Genomic DNA, 21,689 nt, shown 5'->3' with positions numbered 1-21,689 from the left:
TACGAGGAAAGATTTGAAGGCAGTCCAAGCTGCAGATACAACTTGTCCCATGAATGTAACAACAGTCATTTTAGAATGCGAACTTTCATAAATATTAATGCAAACAAATGGAAAATAAATTAAAAAGCACAAATCCACAGAGAATGTTGTGAAAAAAAACCTTTAAAACTCTTCAAATTTTTTTTAAAATAATTTCATTCTAACTTTACTGAATGTGATCTGGATTTAAATTCGAAATGATTAATATAAACATGTTTAAACGTGTGAACATGAGAGAAGAAAAGCACAGAATAATCCAAGGATTAAAAATATCTTACACAATAAGAATATACTTAATCACCAAGATATGATCTGAAAAAAAATACCTGATAATAATCTTCATTCCATTCATTAACTTAATACTTTAACATGTACCTCTCAGCAAATTCAGTAAAATCTTTTAACAGAGTTTACCTTAATATACAGTATCATTAATGATGAAATATTTAAAGCACATTCTTTATATGTATGAGTATGATAGAAGGATATTGACTGGCCTTACATTATACAGTCATGTATTCCTACATCTGCATTCACATTACAAAGATCAGTTTGAGACTCATAAATTTCGAAAGTTTTTTTGGTCAGAAAGTATGTACAGTTTACTGGTAGCAACAGACAGGCTGAAGGTTATTCATAAGGCTGAAGCTGATTTAGTGTGGACAAAAAAACCTTAAGTTCCTGGTTACAAAGTTGATCAGCATATACAGTCGAATCTCGTTAGTACAAACTCTGTTAATACAAAATCCTGGTTATAACAAATATAAAGCCTTAGTCCCGACTGTGCATTTATGTGCAGTTGTGCACAATGAATGGGACTGATGTTCCTCTTAATACAAAATTCGGAAAGATTTCCATACACGAAGTTCACTCAACACCCTGTGTACAAACCCTATGAGATTGGACTGAAAAATTCTAAGTGTTTTCTAAGAAAATGCTTGTATTTTCTCACTGCTCAAATTGACTTTGATGACATGAAATTGCTATCTGGGGGATTGTTATTCAATACAGAGGAAAATTAGTGAACTTCGTATATGGAAATCTTTCCCAAAATTCTGATAAAACAAACAATTTGGCTAGGTCCGAATGAGTTTGTATTAACCAGACTCAACTGTATACTGTTTTTCCCATAGGCTCATGAATGTCCTGTAACCCCAAAACTCATGTGTGGACTTTGCGATCACTTTTGATCTTTATACTGTCGCTGGTATATTTTGTTAACAGCATAGCTTCTTGCTGAGTGTCCCTTCTTGCATGCATTTGGATGAAAATTCCCAGTGTTGTGTTGACTTCAATGGACTCAATAGGCCAGATACAAAGTACAGTGCATGAACAGTGAGCTAAATACTCAGGCGCCCTCAAGCATTTCACTACTGCCGTCTGGTTTGTCTACAGAAGACCAGCCGCTCGAGTTCCAAAAAATCACAAGTATCTATAACAACGCAACAAGCTGAGAATTCTGTATCTAAGTTTACTACTTGTAGGTGCAAATACAGACTCTAGTTGGATTAAGTTGGTTAATGCATATTAAATGACTTTTTTTACAATTTACAAGACATGCATAACTCCAGCTATGAAATAGGGTGCAAACCTGTTTAACATAATTATGAGATCACCGAATAGACATCATCTAAATTTTGAACTAAAGTCCGCAGATTTGCATCGTGTGCCTAGAAATCTCCTTTGTGAGAGCGAGTCTCCCGTGATGAGTAGAGCATACTCACTGAAATGTTGAGTTTTTCCTAGTTCATTTTAGAACCACACAATCTCACAAAAGAGATCTCTTGTCACATAGTGCAACCACAAACGTACTATTCTTGTTGGAGACTGCACCATGTAAACCTTTAACTTTAAATCTGACATTATTTTGAACTACTTTAAGTAACTGCACTGGAGCTTTTCTGCCTCAGTACACTAGGGCTGGGCATTTTCAAATAATTTAGTATTCGATTATTCCTACGGTTATTTATTTTTTTCTATTTTTTAAATGCACTGATCAAAGTAAGCACGCACGAGCCAAAATTGGCTGCCGATCGGGATTTGCATGCATCTGAATATGCCGAAAACTGACACGGCACATTACAATAATATACAGAACATCGTATAGAGCTGAATGGTTGATTTAAAAAAAAAAAGTTCGGCTCATATTCCTCATGGAAGCTCTCCAATCATTTGTCAAGTCGCTTTCAACAAAAGTGTGGCATTTTACAAACAATAAAACCATGAAACTTACAATTAAAAAAACAATGTGGATGTTTTTCATCATCTCCTCGAGAGTCAAGACTGCTCAAATTTTTCAAATATTTGAAGAAAACAAAAAGAATATTGGGATATTCGGTCGATTATTATATATTCAGGTTTATATTTTGGACAGCCCTACAGAACACTGCTGAACAGACAACTGAATTTGACTCGATAATTTTATTTTTGACTCGATAATTCTGACAGGAGACTGAGAATCAATTAAATTGAAAGTGAAAAAGCAGTTGGGTTTCTAAGACTTACACAACAACAAACTAACAGAAGTGGAGAAAACTACTCCTTAGAAAACGCTGAACCAGTGATAAAAAAATTCATTTTAAAGGGCCATAAACAAGAGACGAATGCAACTGATCGGGGGACAAGTTCCCTGTCTCCTTTTCTGGGAATTCTGTTTTTTTTCACAAAAACAGGTAAATTATGTACATTCTGCAATGGCAGCATTTGAGGCAACATAATGCATTGATACAATTATCTGATATGCAGATGTCAAATCTAACGTGAAGGGGAAAAAAATACTTGTTTCCTATAATGCAAAACAACCCAAAAATCATGCAGAATCTAAATCTTTTCAATCAAAAAAAATGTTTTAAATAATAAAATCCCTGTTTTTGCGCACGTTTTTCTCATGTTTCAAAATGTTATTTCATTTTCCGTAAGTCGGTCAGCCGTGTGGTCTCACCACACCGTGTAGTGAAGCCTATAAACAGCGAAGCAAAGGCAGAATGAACAGTTGCTATGCATGCATACCAAAAAAAAACAGAAAAAAAAACAATTTTAAAATGACACAGACATCATCCCATCCTATTCTTTCTGGCTAAAAAAACTTAAAAAAAAACAAAAACAAAAAAAAAAAAAACTACTTTTTTCTCAATGTAATAGAAAACTCAATTTCTTTCTTGGACAAACGCTTGCAAGAAAAACTATATTATGAGTTATCCTACGAGTATGTGCGGAACACCGAATAATGTAGTTCATCTGTGTCCCACATACCATGAGGACTAAGGTATGTAGGACACAAGACTACATTTTAGGGGTTCAATGAGCCAAGCGGGACAAAAAATCTATCTTCATATCTTCAAGCAAACTTGTAGCACAGTAAAATGAACATGTACGTGGTACACGAGCGGTTATCCCATTATACGTGCATGCAGAAGGAACGACACGCGCATCTTGGAAAAGCGTGATACGCAAAGTGCAATATCGACCGTGCTATTAGGTATATCACACTGTTGTTGCCATGAATAGACCAATCAGGATCAAGGATTTAAGTTTGCTTGAAGATAAATACATGCATATATAGTGTGTTTGTAACTCCCCCTGTGTCCTACCAAACCAGACTGTAGCCACTACAGTGGGCCTTGTTTCTTGTCACAGTTGTCGCACACCCTGACAGCCTCATCCCAACCCCGTGACGGCACAGGGGAACGTTTCCCCGAACACTCATCGCACACCCCCTTCCCGCAGGCACGGCAGTGGTGCTTGCGCATCTTGCTGGTAAACTCTACCTGACAGCAGGAGCAGACGGTGATCTCGCTGTCTGGTATCCAGTACGCAGGACGTGCAGCATCTACCATGAAACCTATGAACATTGGGAGGAACCGTGAGAAAACATAACACTGACTCCTGCTGAAACCTCTGCTCTGTATGGTATAGAAGTACCAGAGCTGTAGTGAAGTCCACCACAAGCCAAGTAAATCACAATTCAGGTCAGCAGGAACAGGGGATGAGCAATGAAAAAAGGAATGCCTTACAGCACAGTGTATTTCAATAGCTTGTAATTTGACTTCAGAACAGATGTGCAAGTCGGCAGGGCAGTGCAGGGCCAATTTTCATGGCTCGACTAACCTCGGAATTCTGTGCTTACAATCGCCATTTGTGCTTACAGCTCTTGCGGAAAAAGAAAAGCTTTGCTAATCATGGGATCTAAACATGCCCAAAAGCCATATGACCATAAAGTTTCATATTTCCGAATGACTTAACACTGATAATTCAAATCTACTGTTCATATTTCTTACCAAGAGGATATTGCATGGCATTTCCAAGCACACTGAACGTGGACTGTACAACTTCTCCAACTTTCCTGACTGTTACAGGCTCCTCTGCTACTCCCTCTGGAGTGATCTTCTCTGAACTAGGATCTAAAGAAAAAAATGCAACAAGTTACAAACTGTATACTAAGTACAAAGACTTTGACATTTTTGAGACCAAGCAGCCCAAGATGTGAACTAAATCTGAACCTACATTAAAGTGTCCATTTCAAGTCACTACCGCTGGTTCATCTCTGAACCGCCTTTTTTTCCCCAGTGATATATGTAGTAAGTTTCAATAGTGTGGAGTGTATCTGCAAACTTCTCAACCATTAAAAGCTTAAAGTTGAAAAGTTAGACATATTGCTCAGTAGATAAACATGATCTAACAAGATTGGCCAACTTCATGCAAATGTGGCAAGGAATATGAAGTGTCCGCCACAATTAAGGATGAAATATGAAACAAAAACAACTTTCATAATGGAAATTGATTAATAATAATATAATAATAATAATAACAACGGAGTCTTATATAACGCACGTATCTACCAACAATTAGGTACTCAAGGCGCTGGTTATTATGTCTATAATTAAAGAAAGGTAAATAAAGTATATGAGAAATATGAGACCCATTATGTAGCACCTTATAAGGGTTGACAAGGTGCTGCGGCGCATATTGCAGCCACTGCCAGAAACACAGGGGCAAACCCCTTCTCTTAGCGATAAGTGTTACTGGGTTCTTTAACGTGCATTACACAACACACGGGACCTACGGCTTTACGTCCCATCCGAAGGACGAAGCAAGAATGGTAAAGTGCCTTGTTTAAGAGCACAAGCACCATGTTCCCACGGTCAGGATTCGAACCCATGTACCACGGCACACAAATCGAACACCGTAACCACTGAACCACAGCACCCCACAATTGAATTCACACTGAGCACATTTCAAGTTCCGTGATTCGTTCCCTGTAAACAGTGTTTTAGTCGAGGTACTCGTGATCACAAGTGATCACAAGCTATTCAAATTAACTGTGACAAAGGAATTGTTCGTTACCGTTCGTCCCCTCATGTGTGACTAGACTTGGGAATAACAGTAACTTGGAAATTAGGAAATAACAGTGTGAGGAGCCAGTCTTCACTGCGTGAAAATGACTGGGTTGGGGGATGGTCTGTGTTTATAGACAGAGCCAGAGGCGAGGTCCATTATCACTGGCTTTTTAACGAAATAAACAGTCAAAATGCTTCAATTTTGTGACTTTTCTTTCGGTGATATTTCCAGACCTTTTTTTGTGTTCATGTTCAGTGGCCATATTTTAGCTTATACGTGGTACCCTGCTTCTTCAATATGCATTGTTATATACCACCCTAGCTGGGCCCAGGCTGTGCAAAGATGACGTCTTCATTGCATTACGACCACTGACGTCCAGGGTATGAACTTCTGCTGCCGTAGCGAAACCAATTACAACAATTTTTTTCATCTTTTTACCTGATGGAGGAAGCTGAAATTTCTTTTACACATTCCTTGTTTGCAGAATGCTCGGTTTAGAAAATGTAAATATGTCCGTGGGCGAAGTGTTTACAGTAAATATACTGCAGATCGATCCACGCTTTCATCGTAAACATCCTCGGCAATGCAGTATGAACATGTCATTTGAAAACTTCCTTACAAGCGTACAACCACACATAGCAACTGAGTTGTGGATGGGCACGTAAGTCTTTACACTATGGTGGTTGAGCGCATGTGTGCTGCTGTATTGTAACAAGCTACAGTAGGACTGTTGTAACTTTGGCCAATCATTTGACTTTCATGATGCTGGATCAATGCTGGTTCAGGGGCCATTTAGTCGCTTGTTCTTGCAGCCGGTCTTCATATCACATTTTAATGCACCCCCGCGTGATCAAGTCTCGACCAATCAGAAGCTATCAACTCTCCAATGTATTCATTAATTTACTTATAACAGGACTTGAGATGTATCATGACTATACAACACTGCTTTTCTTCAGCGTTTACCCTGGCATTTCGCATTGTAGCAGTGCTCGCACACCCTGACGAGCTTGTCCCCCCAGCCTCGCTCCGGTACCGCCATCTGATGGGATGAACAGTCGTCACAGAACCCTTCCCCGCAGGCCCTGCAATGGTGGATCTTCTCTCCCTCATCAAACGGACGCTCGCAATCACGGCAGACCTGGTGACAAAGACAGTGAGACAGAGGGTGAAATTAAGACACACAAACTACTGCGAAAAACAAACTTGTACAATCGGCTTTGAGCTGTCACATGCAGGGTGTCAAATTCCTTCACTATCTAATGCACTGAGACTTGACACGTCCGGCTGTGTTTGAAAATAAAGGATGTCCGACCATTATTTCAAATTCTGGTGAAAAATACTTACACAATTAGTCTAGTTTCATAACAGGAAACTGTTAAAGGTACTGTCCATCAATTGTAATTTGTGCATTTTGTTTGATTGAAGCAACAAAAGTGCTCAAAATCTAAAGAAGGATGCTGAACAACTAACCTGATGAAGTTTCAGCTCAGCTTCAGCTGTTTATTTCGAGAAAAACAACATTCTAGGATCTTGATTTCAAATCAAAAGTTGCTTAATCATGTTTTGAATTGGGCCTGAATTCAGCATCCGAGACATGTTCTCACTGAGCCGATTGCAGCTACGCGATGTCACGCACTGATCCGATAAATTATAGCAACCGCGTGCGTGTGTGTGTCGTGTCAACACTTGCGCGCGTCGCTGAATAAAAAAAACGAACTACTAAAACGGAAATTTTCAATGATGCGTCTTTGGACGCATCGTTGGAAAGGCCTTCTTTCGTTGATTTCTTCAAAATGACAGCATGCAAGAAAGAATATAACAGGGAGTTTAGTTCCCTTACTATCTTTCAACCAAGTATTTTTTTCAACAATAAATACGTCAGTTACTTATTGGATAGCTTCAACTGAACTGATGGACTGTAGCTTTAAGAGATCGTAGGTAAATTTTGCAAAGCACTACACTGGACGCTTGACCTCCGTAAAATCAAATAGTGTGTGTGGGGTGGGGGAGGGGGGTGGGCTGGTAGCATCTTCCAAAATAGGGGGCGCTCTTCAAAACTGGCCATTACGCAAACTACACATTATGTGCCCATTTTCAGGGCGCATTGTACATGTAAGGGTTTTGGGGCTTGGTTTTCATATTCCTCGTTCATATCAGAACTTTCTATACCATTTTGGGAAATGGTTACTGAAAATAAATTGTCTGAAATTTTAGGGCCAGTTTTGTTTTTTATCTTGAGGGGGCATATTTACGCTCCAAGGGACACATGTATGTCCGCAAGAGGGCCCTTGGGTAAATCTGAGGGGGGGGGGGGGAGAGTGCCTCCCTGCCCCCCGGTTCCGCCGCCCCTGGTTTCTATGGAAATTGGTGTACTAATATGCCACCAAGTAAATTTGCATCTTATTCACATACCGTAATCTGTGCGTTGGGTCGCCAGTATGCTGGTGCTATCTGGTCTGTCATCCATTGCGTCACCATCTGGGTGGGGCGAGCGCTGACTGACCCTACTGACTCCATGACGGAGGAGAGTCCATCCAGAACACGCCTGGCTGCATTGTGGGTACCTTGCAGCACGGTGCAACCCTGACGAGTGATAAAACGTGGTTGTAAGACGTGTGTGTGTGGTTCTGCTTACAGGACATGTTTATGCTTACTATCACCACTCAAAAATCAAACATATGTGCGCTGCACAAAGTCAGTAAAAAAAATCTGCTGCTGGTATACAGACCAATCCAAGCATGTAGGCCCTCTTCAATGGCAAAAGCATTGAGCTACCTATTGTTCAGATAATCTATCACCATGCAGTTGCTTAGTACAATAGCAAACACAATGGTTTCTCCATTGAAGGGGGCCTCACGAGTTTACTGTGTATCACATGTCTACTACAATTCATTGTAGGTAGAGAATTTTACGTACCCCTGGCCACACGTGTCTGATTTCTGTTCTCACGGCAGTCTGCTCAGGATCTAGGTTCCCATACCAGTGCTGTCGACTGCGGTAGATGATCCCACAGTAGGGACACTCCAAAACATATCTACAAAATCACATCACGATAAAAGGTTACAAACTGAACTAATTGTAATATTATTTGAATAGGTGGGTTGACCCAATTGTGGGACTGCCCTATAATGTTAGCCTTTTTGCCATATTAAAGGATGACCATTAACCCTCCTGCTCTATAAAAGGACACAAACAGTTAAAGTTTTATTCCACTTCCCTTGGCATACTTTTAACAAAACAAAGGGTCACTTGACCAAAATTTACCCAAGTAACAGCATGGCTCAGAGTGCATGTTCCATAGAAGGGAGGATGTTGCCATATTAAAGTAGAACGTCGCGTAGCAGGGCCCTACAATCCTTTTATTCATGTATGTACATGTATGTGCGTGTACGTAATGCTCTTGGCATATATAACATCATAAATTCGCTCCACAGGGAAGGCAATGGGACCCTTATACATGTTATACCAAAGATTGCGGGTTCAAAACTTTCACACGATGTTTTTTTTCTTTCTAAAGGTATGTGACGCTAACTTTCAGCAAAGTGCATGTGTATCTCTATGATTGGTGTAAAAGTGGTGGATAAACAATGTTTAATGTGGGCAAAATAACATGTTTGGGTTGCTTATTGTCTGCGGGTACATGTATAACATCACAGGTAACATGGTCGATACAAAGTGCTGTTTACATGCTCAAATGTGGTCTATATGAAAAGCAAAACTAAATATTGAATAGAATACATCACATAAAGCCAACTCACCCTGACCAGGCATATTTGACAAGGCCTAGCCATGATGTATCTCCCGAGGATGAAGTCTTGGGAACCACTAATACTTCCTCGCCACGCTCATAGCAAGACTGTCATTAATCGGCAAGAAAAAAAACCATCAGAACAAAATGTCTCAGAGATCCATTCTTTACAAGCTAGCAAGACCTATCATCACGCATGCAACTGGGAAGTATAAGAGAAAAAAACCTGAAATTCCAAACCACACAAGACTTCATACAGTGTTTTTCAATTTGTAATGGTATTAATGAGAACTAAAGAAAACGAGGACATCAGCGGATCCGAGGGAAAGTTGCATGCCTCTATTATTAGCCTCAAAGCGATTGCAATGAAGTTAAAAGAAAATGACGACAGTCTCGGAGTGTGCAAAATTCTTTTCAATTGAATCAGAATGGCTAAAAACTTTGTAGAATAAGATGTAGTGGTTAAATAATGGAACTGAAAAATCCACTTTCACTGTTCACATGAAGACTTGACTTATGGCCTCTGTGGACAAGTACCCCATCAATTGCCAGAAAAGGAGAGTTGGGGGTGACCTAGACTGGTTCCCGATCCACTCACTGCATATTTCTAATGTATCCAAAGTTATTGGAGGTGAGGATTAGTCTCAGAGACTATCGCAAGTGGAATTTGCACATTCAGGAAGTCGTGCGTACTTCGCGTGCGAACCAGTACAGAACAGTACCCGCACCTGTGTGTCCTGTCCACGGAACTCTCAAAAGAGGTAAAAACTCGCCCTCTTTTGTTGGTGCACGGAGCCCATAGCCTACACACGCATCATGAAAGTGGCAAGACTAATGCACATGTGGTATAATTCTACAAGACATGAATAAACAAGCCTTGTAATGGTGCTCCCAGCCTAGTGTAATTCACAAGGGACATAGTCGGTGACCAGTGAGATACATCCAAAGGGGACAGTAGGCTGTTCCTTTGTGACCAGCAGTAACTGTTGCGTTACATATCACTCGTCAACGAATATTTATGGCAGAGGTGTTTTTCTGTGAACTTTCTCCTCCGTAAAAGTAGTGGGCATAGCCTAATGGATCAGACTAAGGACTCCTGGTTTCAGCTCCATTGTTGACCTACCTTGCAAGTAAACACCTGGTTGTCATACTGGTGTTGGTATCGGCAGCGCGACTCTGAGTCATGCGACAGGTTGTCCTTGGTGTGGTTCATGGTGCGACCACAGCGGGCATCGCAGGACAGACAACGATCTGAGCATGTGAAGTACTCATCAGGGAAGGTGGACGGCACGGTAGCGTCTATCTCACCACTGAATTTGTCATTCAGGACCTACAGCCATCAAAGTAAAACAATTACATACATGAATATGAACGAAAGTCGGTTACATTCATACCATAGGTGAACAGGCCTCTCCAAAAAAAAAACAATGCTCATTTTTACTTGCAATTTATCAGGAATGCACAGAATATTTTAGAAAGAGGCAACAAGAAAAAAGGCCAGGATGTCCTCTACTATCCAATGGTATTAAGGTCATCATTGTCATGAATGACTGAATGTGACCTTTATGAAAGAGGTCAAAATCGGCACTGTAACAAGTACATGTAAGTGCTCAATGCACAAGTGGTGATACAGTAGAACGCCACTATATGGCAAACACGGTGCGGTTCATAAAAAAAAAGTTTGTTATAGTGGTCGTTCTTTATAGTGATTGTGCATTATAATAGAATGTAATACGTCGGGAGCCAAAGGGATGTTTGTTATAGTCAATTGTAGCGGTGTTTTAGCAGTATTTTACTGTCCAGCATTAAAGTGAAAAAAATTAATAAAATTAACTGAACCAAATCGCACTGAATTGAACAGAAAGTAGGAGCCTACATTTTGTAAATTCTCCTGAAGCCAAACCTGCAGACGAAACTAAGATTTGGAAAATAAAAAGCACCTTAGACAATCTTACTGAGGCAGTTAACAAAAGCTCACGAGTTCACCATTTTTAAAGTGGACCATAAAAACTGAATACGTACCTTGAGAGCATTGTAGACAACTGTTGATAGCCGCGGGGACCTGACACTGCCGTTCCTCACGTGGGCCAATATGGCCTTGCGTAGGCCTCTGAAGTCCGTCGGAGGCGCGATGGTCTGAGTGCCGATGTACTGGACGCAGCTGAAGGCTTCGATGCTGTGGCCGTATTCCTTGAAGCGTTCTCGCAGGATGGCGTCGGCTGAAACACCAAGGCTGTCGCCTTGTGCGGGTTGGTCTGGAAGACACAAAGTAACTGTCAAATGAAAATTCTATGCCAAATAAAGGTATATTTCTTCACATAAATGTATGTAATCTAAAAGTCTGGAATCAAGTTTTATTATTCTTTGCAAAATTATAGTTTAGGACCCTACTCCTATAGTTAAAACCTCACTTTTGTCTTGCTAGAATCACCTAAATAGTTGATGTTGATAGCAGCAGGGTTACTTTTTGTGGAAAAAGCTAAATTCTGTTTCAACCATTAGTACACTGGAAACAAGTCAAAGTCTCCTTTCATTGCGTTCCTGTGTGCTTTGAAAATGGCTACACAAACTTTTTGTGTGATTTTTTTTTTTTTTCAAAACCAACTGAGCTGTGCACTTTATTTGTGTGATTGATAATACAGATGTTTTGTTTCTCTTTTTGCACAAACACCATGTAGGGTTTTCCAAAAAAGCTCAATTTCATTTCAAAATGTTATCGTGTCAGTGCAACAAGGTCGTAACTCCATTCTGCAACAAAGTCGTATCTCGCGCGAATACGCTCTGTGCAACAAGGTCGTATCGCGACGTCCGTTGACTCTGTGTGTACATCCGGGTTATATTAAGTGATTCGACCTTTTGACATTCTGAAACTCGCGTTTCATCATGTTCATGTACGGCCCATTTTAGGAGATACGACCTTGTTGCACGGACACGACGATGTGATGTCTGCTGTTTCAAACTGAAGTGGAATAATCAGTGTGTAATCCTATATGGCCCTGATCTTACCAGATCCCAGGGGCACAGTATGGGTTGTCTCCTGGAATACAATGACAGCCGGCCCCAGGCTGGTCAGGGAGCCACTCAGGTGACCCCTCTCCGAGGCCGCCTTCAGCTCCCGATTGAAATGACGGCTGTAGGCCTTGGAGGCGTCACCCAGAAACTGGAACAGGTCCCTGTGGAGGCGGTCGGCTCGGGTGCGGTACACCACCACGTCCGAGATGGCTAGGACTTTAAGCAGTAGTCGGGTGCGCTGATTCTCATTGGTAGATATACCCTGCAGGTATGTACAAGTGTTAAAAGATTTATCAATGTATCAATAACTGACCCTGACAAGCTTGGTTGTCAGGTGGTTAATATGTCTGCACTAGTGAGCAGGAGGTTGTGGGTTCGAATCCTACCTGAGCAAGCTTGCATGCGTGGATTTAAACTGAAGCCTTCATATTCACAAAGCGATATTCAATATATTGAACCAAACAGAATGCCACAGATGAATGACTGACACAACCAGCTAATCATCGAGAACATGTTATGCCGCAACTAGCCCATGCATGGTCTCAACTTAAGCTGGGACCTCCCAACTTGGGCATTCCAGCTGGAACACTTTAGTTAGGACTGATAGTCTAGTTGGAGCGTAGCAAATCAAATATAAAGAAATGTGAAGAACAGTGGTCTCACCAGGAGTTTCATTCAAAGTGCAGGCTTGATATTTAAAATGGTGGCTTTATGACAAAGATGAGGGCGGAAGATTAGAGAGGATTTGCAAGCAAACGGATAGGGTTAACTAGCGTGCTGGGTAAGTTTGTGCGGTCTCGTGACGTCATACGTGTACACAACTCGTTATCTGCAATAGGTGCACATGGTACGGATGTCTGACGGATTTTAAACGTATGCGTAAATGTACATGATGAAAAACAATGTGAAGTGAGTGATCATGGTTACGGGTAGCAAAACGTATATGCGAAGCCACTTGCATGCGATACCCCTCTTTTATCTAAAAGGGTGGGGGAAGTATTAACAATGTCTGTTGTTTTTCATGTGGCACATAATTTTCCAGAGTGGTGTACCATTTTTTCACTATAGGGAATTTCTCAATTTTCCATTCGGTTTTGGGGAGCTCCACCTTTTGTTATGCATGGTGAGTCTCTGGTGAACAAAGTGGTATTGTTATAAAGCACTTATTGAGTGCATCCAACATGTCCAAACGGATATCCTCATGGCTAATGCATATTCGAATGAGATTATAACTGATGCTGGTACTTTGCTATACAGTAAGCACTTACTGAGACAAGGTGACTTTGTATTGCTGGTGGTTCTCCAATAGTTTGTTCCACATTTAGGGAGAATGCAATCTTTTTACTGGTTTGTACGTTTTTTATACTTATATTTATTTTCATTACTTTCTAATTACTACAGAGACCAACAGTGGATTTTAATGTTCCCACGTGGAATTTTAAACAGGCTTTTTTAGGTTCTGTGCAGTATTTTATCTTTCAACGTAGCCTTCCGAATTTATGGGATTGGAATAGTGAATATGGAGGGTCCTTAAATTTCACGAACATTTGTTAAAGTAGTTAATATTACAGAGACCAAAACAGGATTTTAATTGTACCCACATAACTTTAAACAAGCTTTTTTAGGTTCTGTGTGGTATTTTATCTTTACTGAATTTTGATTAATGACATATTTTTATATCATTCTTCTTAGTGAAGTACATGTACTGTGTTTTTTGGGTAATATGTATTCGTAATTTTTAAAAAAAAATTTCATTAACTTGTTTAATGTAAAAGGCCAATGGTTGAACACCGAGGTACCCAGTAAAACCCAATAAAAGCTTGAGGTAAACCTCAAATTACCACCAGTTTAATCATGTTAATTTTGCATTTTCCCCTTAAACTCTGGACCGGTACAGGGGGTGTTGTCTCAGAAGCATGAGAAAATGTTTGAAAAGTCACTTACTCTGTGTCACTTCGACCAGCACCCGATTTCACGAAACTCTTCGTAACTTACGATGCGTCGCAACGATGCAACGCATCGTATCCCTACGATGCGTCGCAGCTGCGACGCATCCTGCGATCCATTTCACAAAACGCGTCGTACATGTAAGTGCGACGCAGCGTATGTGTATTTATAGCACAACTCGGTGACTGTTTTATGTATTAAGTCAGCGTACAGTAAATAGTCGTCTGGTATTCAACAAAGAGTCGTCGGATCTCCGCTCGAAATTTGTTAAAACGTAGGACAAAATGGCGGCCGTGTGATGCAATTTTAAACGAAAACGAGCTCTCAGTGGACTGTGTAGCTACTTTGGAATTTCAACTGCAATATTCCAGGGTAATTCATAATTATTGAATGAAATTTCTATTTAGAACTTTACACACCTTGCCTCAGTATTATTATCTCGTTTATGTATTGTTTATGGCACAAAACTGGCTAAAAACGGACTCTTCTTATTTTGCGACGACAACTAGACACGTCGTAACTTGCGACGTGTTTTAAGCCATTGTCAAGCAACTTACGAAGTGTTCAACACATGGCAACTTTCGTGAAATGGATTATACGACGCGTCGCGAGTTGCGACGTGTTACAAGTCGTAACTCGAGTTGCGACGCGTCGCAGCGCTTCGTGAAATCGGGTGCAGGTCTATAGTACTGTGACATGACACAACAGCTGTTAGTATTTCGACAGTTGCCACCACTGCCAAACAATGGTGCCTCAAAGGCTCCTACCATTTAGGAGTGACAGTACCGTGTCTGATCGTTCAGAAATTCTGTAGCATCCAGAAATTGTATGTGGTGAATATTGGGACCAATTAATGTACCTTCTTTTTTGTGGAAGGAACGAATACTGCGCAAATTGTAATTTGTGGATAGCCTCATATGTACAATGTAAAGGACTAAACATTTAGATGAAATTTCAGCTCATAAATGTAGAGGATGCGAAAGTGACTTTTTGAACGTTTCCCCATGCTTCTGAGATGGGGCGTTGTAGCCCAAGCCCCGTTTACAGGTCTAACTAAACCCTACCTGGAGGCCCTCGGTGTCTGTGACAATGACGCTTGTGGCGTCGTCGTAAGCAGCCCAGATGCCAATGGTGCAAGAATCCTGAGCTGGGGAGGTGCGGAACACATCCTGCCCGCCAAAGAAGGTGTGGTTGAGAGAGTGCGACTTGCCGTCTCCGGTGTTGCCAAAGATGGAGACCACCTTGACTGGCGTGTCTGCCGGGCAACCAAGATGCTCTGCAAATCTGGCTGCTGTCTCAACCTGAAATATTTAAACGTTGAAGTAATTTTCATCAAATAAACAGCAAAGGGTCATGACTAGCAGTGTTTTAGTCGAGATACTTGTAATATTGATCACAAGTCAATACAAGGTAATCACATGCCATCCAGACCCAATTCAACTTTAAAGGGAATATACATCATTTGCTTTTACTGTAATTTTCAGAATTGGATGGAATTGGGGGGTTGGAAATATATAGCAAATATAGTTACACTGACTTTTTTGAGGTTTTGGGTTCGAATATGCTATAAAAACCAAGAAAAACAATCATTTTCCTGTAGTCTGGTACCCTGACTCCATATAAGAAGAAACAGAGCAGTTTACATACATTGGGGAATTGTAAGGTCAGGGAACCAGTCTAGCTGGCTCGTACCCGTTCATAGGTTTGTAATCAATTGCAAACAAGTGCGATGGTCAATTGGGGCCAGTATTTGAAAAAAAAGCCATTTTTTTTCCAACGCTGATCGGCCGATCAGCGTTGGATATTGATACAAAATACCACTTTTCTTGAAAATGACAGTATACCAGGTGCCATGATTTTACAGGATGCTTTACACTGTCATTCACTAACAGTCCAGCAAGGTATTTCAAAATGATTTGGTAGTTTTATTTTTTGATGTTTGCAAATGTTGTATTTTCCCTTTAAGAGTAGGTGAATGAAACCAATCTTAAGGTTTCATTTTTTTTGTGACACAAGCTAAAGGAAATACTTGTTGGAACATCTCCCAATTTGCTCCATGGTCTCTGATTGTGACCGCATTCACTCGCTTAATGGTCTTCTTGGTTCATGAATAGCCTGCTCATTCAACTGATCAGAGAGTTTTGATCACCACTGCAATTCTTCAGTGTTTTTGTGAAGGCCAAGTGGTCAATGAATCTCTCAAGCTTTCTGTCACATTTTATTAACATGACTGTGAGCTGGATGAGAACTCCCAGTGAAATCAGACAACTGTAACTTGGTTTGAAAAAAAAGTAGGACAACACGATTTTGAAATCCCAATTTCTCCCACCATTACTTTTTTCGTATGGATGATTGTGAGCCACTATTTGCATGGTTGTAAAATGTAGGCCACTTTGCGTCAAATTAGTTTTGCTTTAACGAAAAACTAGAGCTTTGAATGTATCCACTGTTTTCTAATGTTTTCCTATTAAAATGAAGTGACACATGATTATAGCTGCATGATTGTGATGTGTTGACAAAACCACTGGCTTCTTACATGCCTAGCTATAGTGACAGGTACATGTTCATGTAGATGTACATGTATAAAGGCAAACATTAAGCACCTGAAGATTTTCATTGTCATCAACCAGAAGGAAGCCTGGCTTGTATTTGATGACAGGTTCTTTGTCCTTGAGCTGAGGTCTAGACAAGACAGAATCATCCCTCCCTGCTTCTTGAATGCTGCCCTGCCTCCGACTGAAACTACCCCTTGGGGATTCCATCTCTCCATCCCCATCATTGGAACTGGTGGAGTTCTGAGAGGTGCCCATAACGGATGCTACTGGCCGGACCAAGTTTGGCTCACGACTTGGATTGGACAAAACGGGAGGTCTTTGTTGAGAATCCATTTTAGAATGGGAGCCACTCTTCCGCTTATCCTGTTTGTCATCAACAGGGTGGAGAAGGACCTGTTGAGCTGTGGCACTCAGATGTGATGGGTTTACTTCTTGTTTCGGGAAGGCTGTGTCTTTTCCAGACTGAGAAGATACCACCTGCTTTGTAGTTCGTGCTTTGGGTGTCGGTTTTACAGCTTGATGAGCATGCGGACCACTAGTATCAGCCCCGGAGGTGAAATGTCCTGAGCTCAAGGGAAGAGCACTTGGTTCTTCAGACGTTCCAAAGCGGTCAATATCTAGCTCAGCCGTTTGGGGATTCTCCTTCATCACTTTCTCGAGGCCTTCCTCAAGACTAAGGAATTCATTGCTGGACACCTCATCCATGGCAACAGTTGTCAGTTCCTCAAAGCATCCTTGTGCCAGCTTCAGGTTGAATTCTGGTGGGCTTTCTAACTTCTGCAAGACTGGCAAAGTTTCATCTGAGCTGATGCCAACTGCACTTTGAAACTGATCCTCAGAAAGTGAGTTTACGCTCGGGCTTGTTGGAGAAGTTTCATAGAAAGTCTGCTCGTGGTCAGAATGATTGTCAGTGACGGGAGATGCCAGTACGGTCAAGACTTTATTTGCATCAGATGCATCAACACATGTTGGGGTCGAAATGACAATGGGTCGGCGGTGATGTTTGGACAGTTTACCCCTGTGAAAAACCCGATTGCATTCCCCGCATAAAACTCCCTTGCACTCAATACAAGAATACTCGGCAGGATTGATGGGGTTACACCACATGCCACATTGCTGGACTGATGGTGGGAACACTGGCTGTTGAATCCGGACGCGGTCGTGGTCTACGAACCGAGGATCGCTCGCATGAAGCCGTGTCGCGCATTCACTGCACTGCCTTGTCCCGCAGTCAAAACAATCGAACTCTGCCTTGGATCCGTTGCAGGAAAATCGCTCTTGGCAGATACGTTTCGAACCGGGGATTTTATGATGATCTGTGGTTCTAGAACGAGTTGCCATACTACAAAACACCTCTCCGAATACTGATAAACCTAAACCGTGTCCATCATTTGGGGAAATCCGAGTAAAAACAGCGTTTTCCTACACGAACAATAAAACCTGTGGTCTATTTTAGGAAATGATGATGACACACCAAAACGACCGGCTGATCGACTGATACCTGTTTGTTTTGACATTGAAAACCGTTCTATTAGGCGTACTGCAGTCTAGGTACCGAACAGGGAAAACACAGGTTGACCTCGCCTCGTCCCTAGCCTCCCGCAAATGCTCTAGGTAATAAACAACCTCACTGGGCCCGGCCGGAGTCGATGCATGCAGATACCAAAGGTCTCAGAGACGACTGGAAACTAGTCTAAGATAAAGTAGGTTTTACCATTAGGAGGTAGGGAGATTGCCACGTTGTGCATGTTGCATAAATCTTTACGGTGCATACTAAAATCAACATTTCGAAAATAGTCCAGACTAATTATGCTTTAGGGATTCATCTTTTTCCTTTTAATTTTTTTTCCAACTATTTTGCCCCTTTTTTCAACCCCGTAGTTTATATCATTAATACCCCCTTACTCTAATGATCAGGTTTCAAGGTCACAGTATAGTACCACGTACGGCTTATTTGCTATGCTTCATTGCAGTAGTTTATCAACTTGGAATATTATCTAGGCCGCCCCTAGCTTTCTAACGCTTTTCCTTTTTAACCTGTGGTTGGAGGTGCGTGCGGTAAAGATTTCAAGATGTTCACAGCGGAGAAAGCTTCATCAGCTGACAAACCCCCCAATATATTGGTGTTTTTCTGCAATGGCAAAAAAGTGAGTGTTAGTTGTTACCTTTCCCTGTGATATCTTTCCAAGTTTTGAATGACGGTAATAAAGACTTAAAGTCGTTGGAACAGTCATGACAGTGAAGTCCAGCATCATTCTCATTGTGTCACATCTGATATTTGCCGTACTTCATCCGCATTATGTACCGGTATGCTTGTAATATATATATACTTAAAACATGGATGTAAAAATGCTATTTCACAATACATTATGGCTCTGGTATTTTTAATATGTATTTTTGTCAACCAAGAGGGTAAACAAATGAAAATAGGGCCTATGTCAGCACACTTCAAACATGTTGTACATGTTGTAGCATCAAAACTAATTATATTTATAAGAAATGTAAAAGTCTGAGCTTAAACATGTTAAATCTAACTCTAAACTGGTAATCCTTACTTTTAGGACCCCTTTCCTATATAAGGTTAAAAGACTCACCAAAACAGCTGACTAAATGACACTCAAAAGTGACATTCTGATATTTATTGACGCATTTGAACATTTGGCAATGACACCTCTTGAATATCAGCAGGTTTGATTTTGTAGAAAGAGGGCAGGGTTTTGATTTATGAGGGGTTAAAGACGACGATGACAAACAGAAAATAAATTTTAAAAGCAAGATGGCGAACTGCAAAAAAGGTAGGAAAGTCACATTTTCTTTGAAAGTGCTTTCAAAATTATAACTAACATGAGTTTGTCTGACATGTCTGAAGAAAAAAGACTTCTTGCCTACAAAAGTCACTTTGGTACTGGACAGTCATCTGCAAAAGTCAGTTTTGAACAGAATTCGTACAAAATAGAGGTGTCCTTAAAGTAAGGATTACCTCTAAACTTGTGAAACATCCATGAACATGATAACATTTGTACATTTTACTACAAACTGTTACATATCTCAAAGTTGTGATATTCAACTCATCCCTTACCAACTACTTTAACCATGAATATTAATGTTAAGAGCATGGTTCAGAGATTATTTACGCAAAGTTTTGAGTTTCTATCACAAAGAATTGCATTTTTACATTGCTTTTCAACATTTTGTAAAATGCATTCGGTGTTAAAAACACAAGAGTGAACAAGAATAAAGCAAAGAATGTTGCAACCTGACGCCACTTTTATATGTACATTGTATCATCTCAGTGAAGGTCAGTCATTGCAATAAAATTTAAAAGACTGAGAAACATAAACTTCTGATTTTGTTAAGAATAATTTGAAAATGTTCTTGACTCGTCATAGACATCTGTCATGTCTGTACACAACCAAAGAAGTGGCGTCACGACACTACATTCTTTCCCATGTAACTTTAATATTTGCTATAAAGTGTATGCATAGTAAATAACCTAAACAACAACAAAATGAATTTTGAATCATTATGATCATTCCCAACTTCAACAGTCACGATTTTATTATTTCTTTCAGTGTTCATTAATGCACAAATTGAAAGCTGTGATTAAGATTCCAATATCTGAAATTTTCACAGTATTACCTTTAATTTGGTACGTGTATCATGTCTCTTTCTGGTAGTAATATTTTTGCAAATTGCTTGAATTTTGTAAATTATAGAACATTCCAATTGTAATCACAATTTCAGTCTTACCTGTATGACACATAATGAATTACAGTGTGTTTTCATTTCTTAGTTTATCATTTTGATGTTTTTCATGTTTATGTTTGAAGGTTGTTGACCACCATGTGGAGCCAGAACTTACATTGCTTGCATACCTACGCACCAAATGTATCCTTTGAAATGCCATGTGATGCCAGGATTGTATTTTTTTGTGGTTGTTTAACATTGTCTCCCGTTGCAGATTGCAATCATATTAATCATCAGATTAGCCCTAACCACCCTGAATCCATTAAAATCCATACCCCTGTTTTGGAGTATTTCGGCGGATTCAGGATACCTCAATTATTGAAAACAGGGGATTTTGATGGATTAGGATTGTAAGCCTAGTGTACTGCAGGATTTTGATGGATTCAGGATACCTCCATACTGAGCAGTCACCAACACCAAAATGTTTGTGCATGACACAATTGGTGGATTTTGGTGGATTCAGGATACTTTCTAGTAAGGGGTTCCGGTTAATTAAATCACAAATTCCAAGTGGGGGTTCATTTATAAAGTCTGTCATTGTCTGTGGGTGCCGTTTTGCACACAACTTTTGGTGTGTTTGGGTGAGGGCTATGGTAAAATAATTTTTGGCTCATATAATTTTGCCAACTTATGTCAAAAGAAATCTTTTTATTCTGAAACAGCATAACTTTGGGTTATTATGCACGATTTGAAACAGGTAACATTGCATTTAAAAACTGTTTTGCTTGTGTTTGTTTATACGCCCCAAATACAGCATTGGTCCCAACTACAGTTTGGGCAGTCCCAACTTCAGTTGAGAAAACCCTAACAATAGTTGGGACCGGACGATGCTGTATCTGGCATGTCTGGGGTGCAATTACATGTAGGCCCCCAATATGTTCGTTGGAACAAATTCATGAAAAAAGGCAACTTCAGATTAAATGTTATTTCCCAATCTGGTTTTTTTTTTTCATTTCATCGGCTACAAAATGTAATTTTGTTATCTCCCAAAGATGGTAAAATACCAGTAAAAACAATGAAAAAGTGTTTTCCAATTTTAAAGGTTTTTATGTGAGTAATGGATTGCATATATAAACCAGTTACTTCACTCAATGTTTCTTGTACTGCTGCCCCTAACCATGCTAACTGCACTCATGGGCGTCGCGAGGGGGGGGGGACAAGGGGGGGGGGGGGGGGCGCTTGCCCCCCCCCCCTGGAAAAAAAAAAAAAAAGAGGCGCGATGTCATAGTGGTGTAAATTTAATGAGTTGGGAGGGGGGGAAAATGTCCCTCCCCCCCTCTAAAACTGATAAATCGAGAATTGGT

General features: G+C 40.4%; 2 protein-coding genes across 2 annotated transcripts in view; one reads left to right on the top strand and one right to left on the bottom strand.

The window, feature by feature from the left end:
• Positions 1-2,483: 2,483 nt before the first annotated feature.
• On the bottom strand, positions 2,484-18,226 carry LOC119742028 (zinc finger FYVE domain-containing protein 1-like). Its single transcript, XM_038218045.1, has 11 exons — positions 16,687-18,226; positions 15,148-15,384; positions 12,131-12,398; positions 11,147-11,379; positions 10,248-10,454; positions 9,135-9,232; positions 8,293-8,410; positions 7,789-7,959; positions 6,340-6,514; positions 4,317-4,439; positions 2,484-3,880 (listed from the first exon to the last, which is right to left on the bottom strand). Exons 1-11 carry the CDS (start codon positions 17,977-17,979, stop codon positions 3,648-3,650), a joined length of 3,156 nt encoding a protein of 1,051 aa, XP_038073973.1. The 5' UTR covers positions 17,980-18,226; the 3' UTR covers positions 2,484-3,647.
• A 363-nt stretch (positions 18,227-18,589) lies between these two features.
• LOC119742029 (xanthine dehydrogenase/oxidase-like) overlaps positions 18,590-21,689 on the top strand; it is a 60,678-nt gene continuing 57,578 nt past the window's right edge. Inside the window, exons 1-2 of the mRNA XM_038218046.1 lie at positions 18,590-18,785; positions 20,469-20,526. Coding sequence (XP_038073974.1) covers positions 18,711-18,785; positions 20,469-20,526 — 133 coding nt within the window. The 5' untranslated portion in view covers positions 18,590-18,710. The remainder of the gene's footprint in view (positions 18,786-20,468; positions 20,527-21,689) is intronic.

The sequence above is a fragment of the Patiria miniata genome, unplaced genomic scaffold (genome assembly GCF_015706575.1).
Source record: "Patiria miniata isolate m_02_andy unplaced genomic scaffold, ASM1570657v1 HiC_scaffold_5, whole genome shotgun sequence".
NCBI lineage: Eukaryota > Metazoa > Echinodermata > Asteroidea > Valvatida > Asterinidae > Patiria > Patiria miniata.
Note: the sequence above shows the minus strand (reverse complement) of the source record. Positions and strands in the feature narration are given on the sequence as shown.

What these genes read in the sequence shown, in the direction of transcription:
- LOC119742028 (XM_038218045.1), bottom strand. Translation starts at nt 17,979, where the DNA reads ATGGCAACTCGTTCTAGAACCACAGATCATCATAAAATCCCCGGTTCG. An exon ending in ATGACAATGAAAATCTTCAG is followed by an intron (nt 15,385 to 16,686) that starts GTGCTTAATGTT and finishes TAAATATTTCAG; the next exon opens with GTTGAGACAGCAGCCAGATT. An exon ending in TGCCATGCAATATCCTCTTG is followed by an intron (nt 3,881 to 4,316) that starts GTAAGAAATATG and finishes CAATGTTCATAG; the next exon opens with GTTTCATGGTAGATGCTGCA.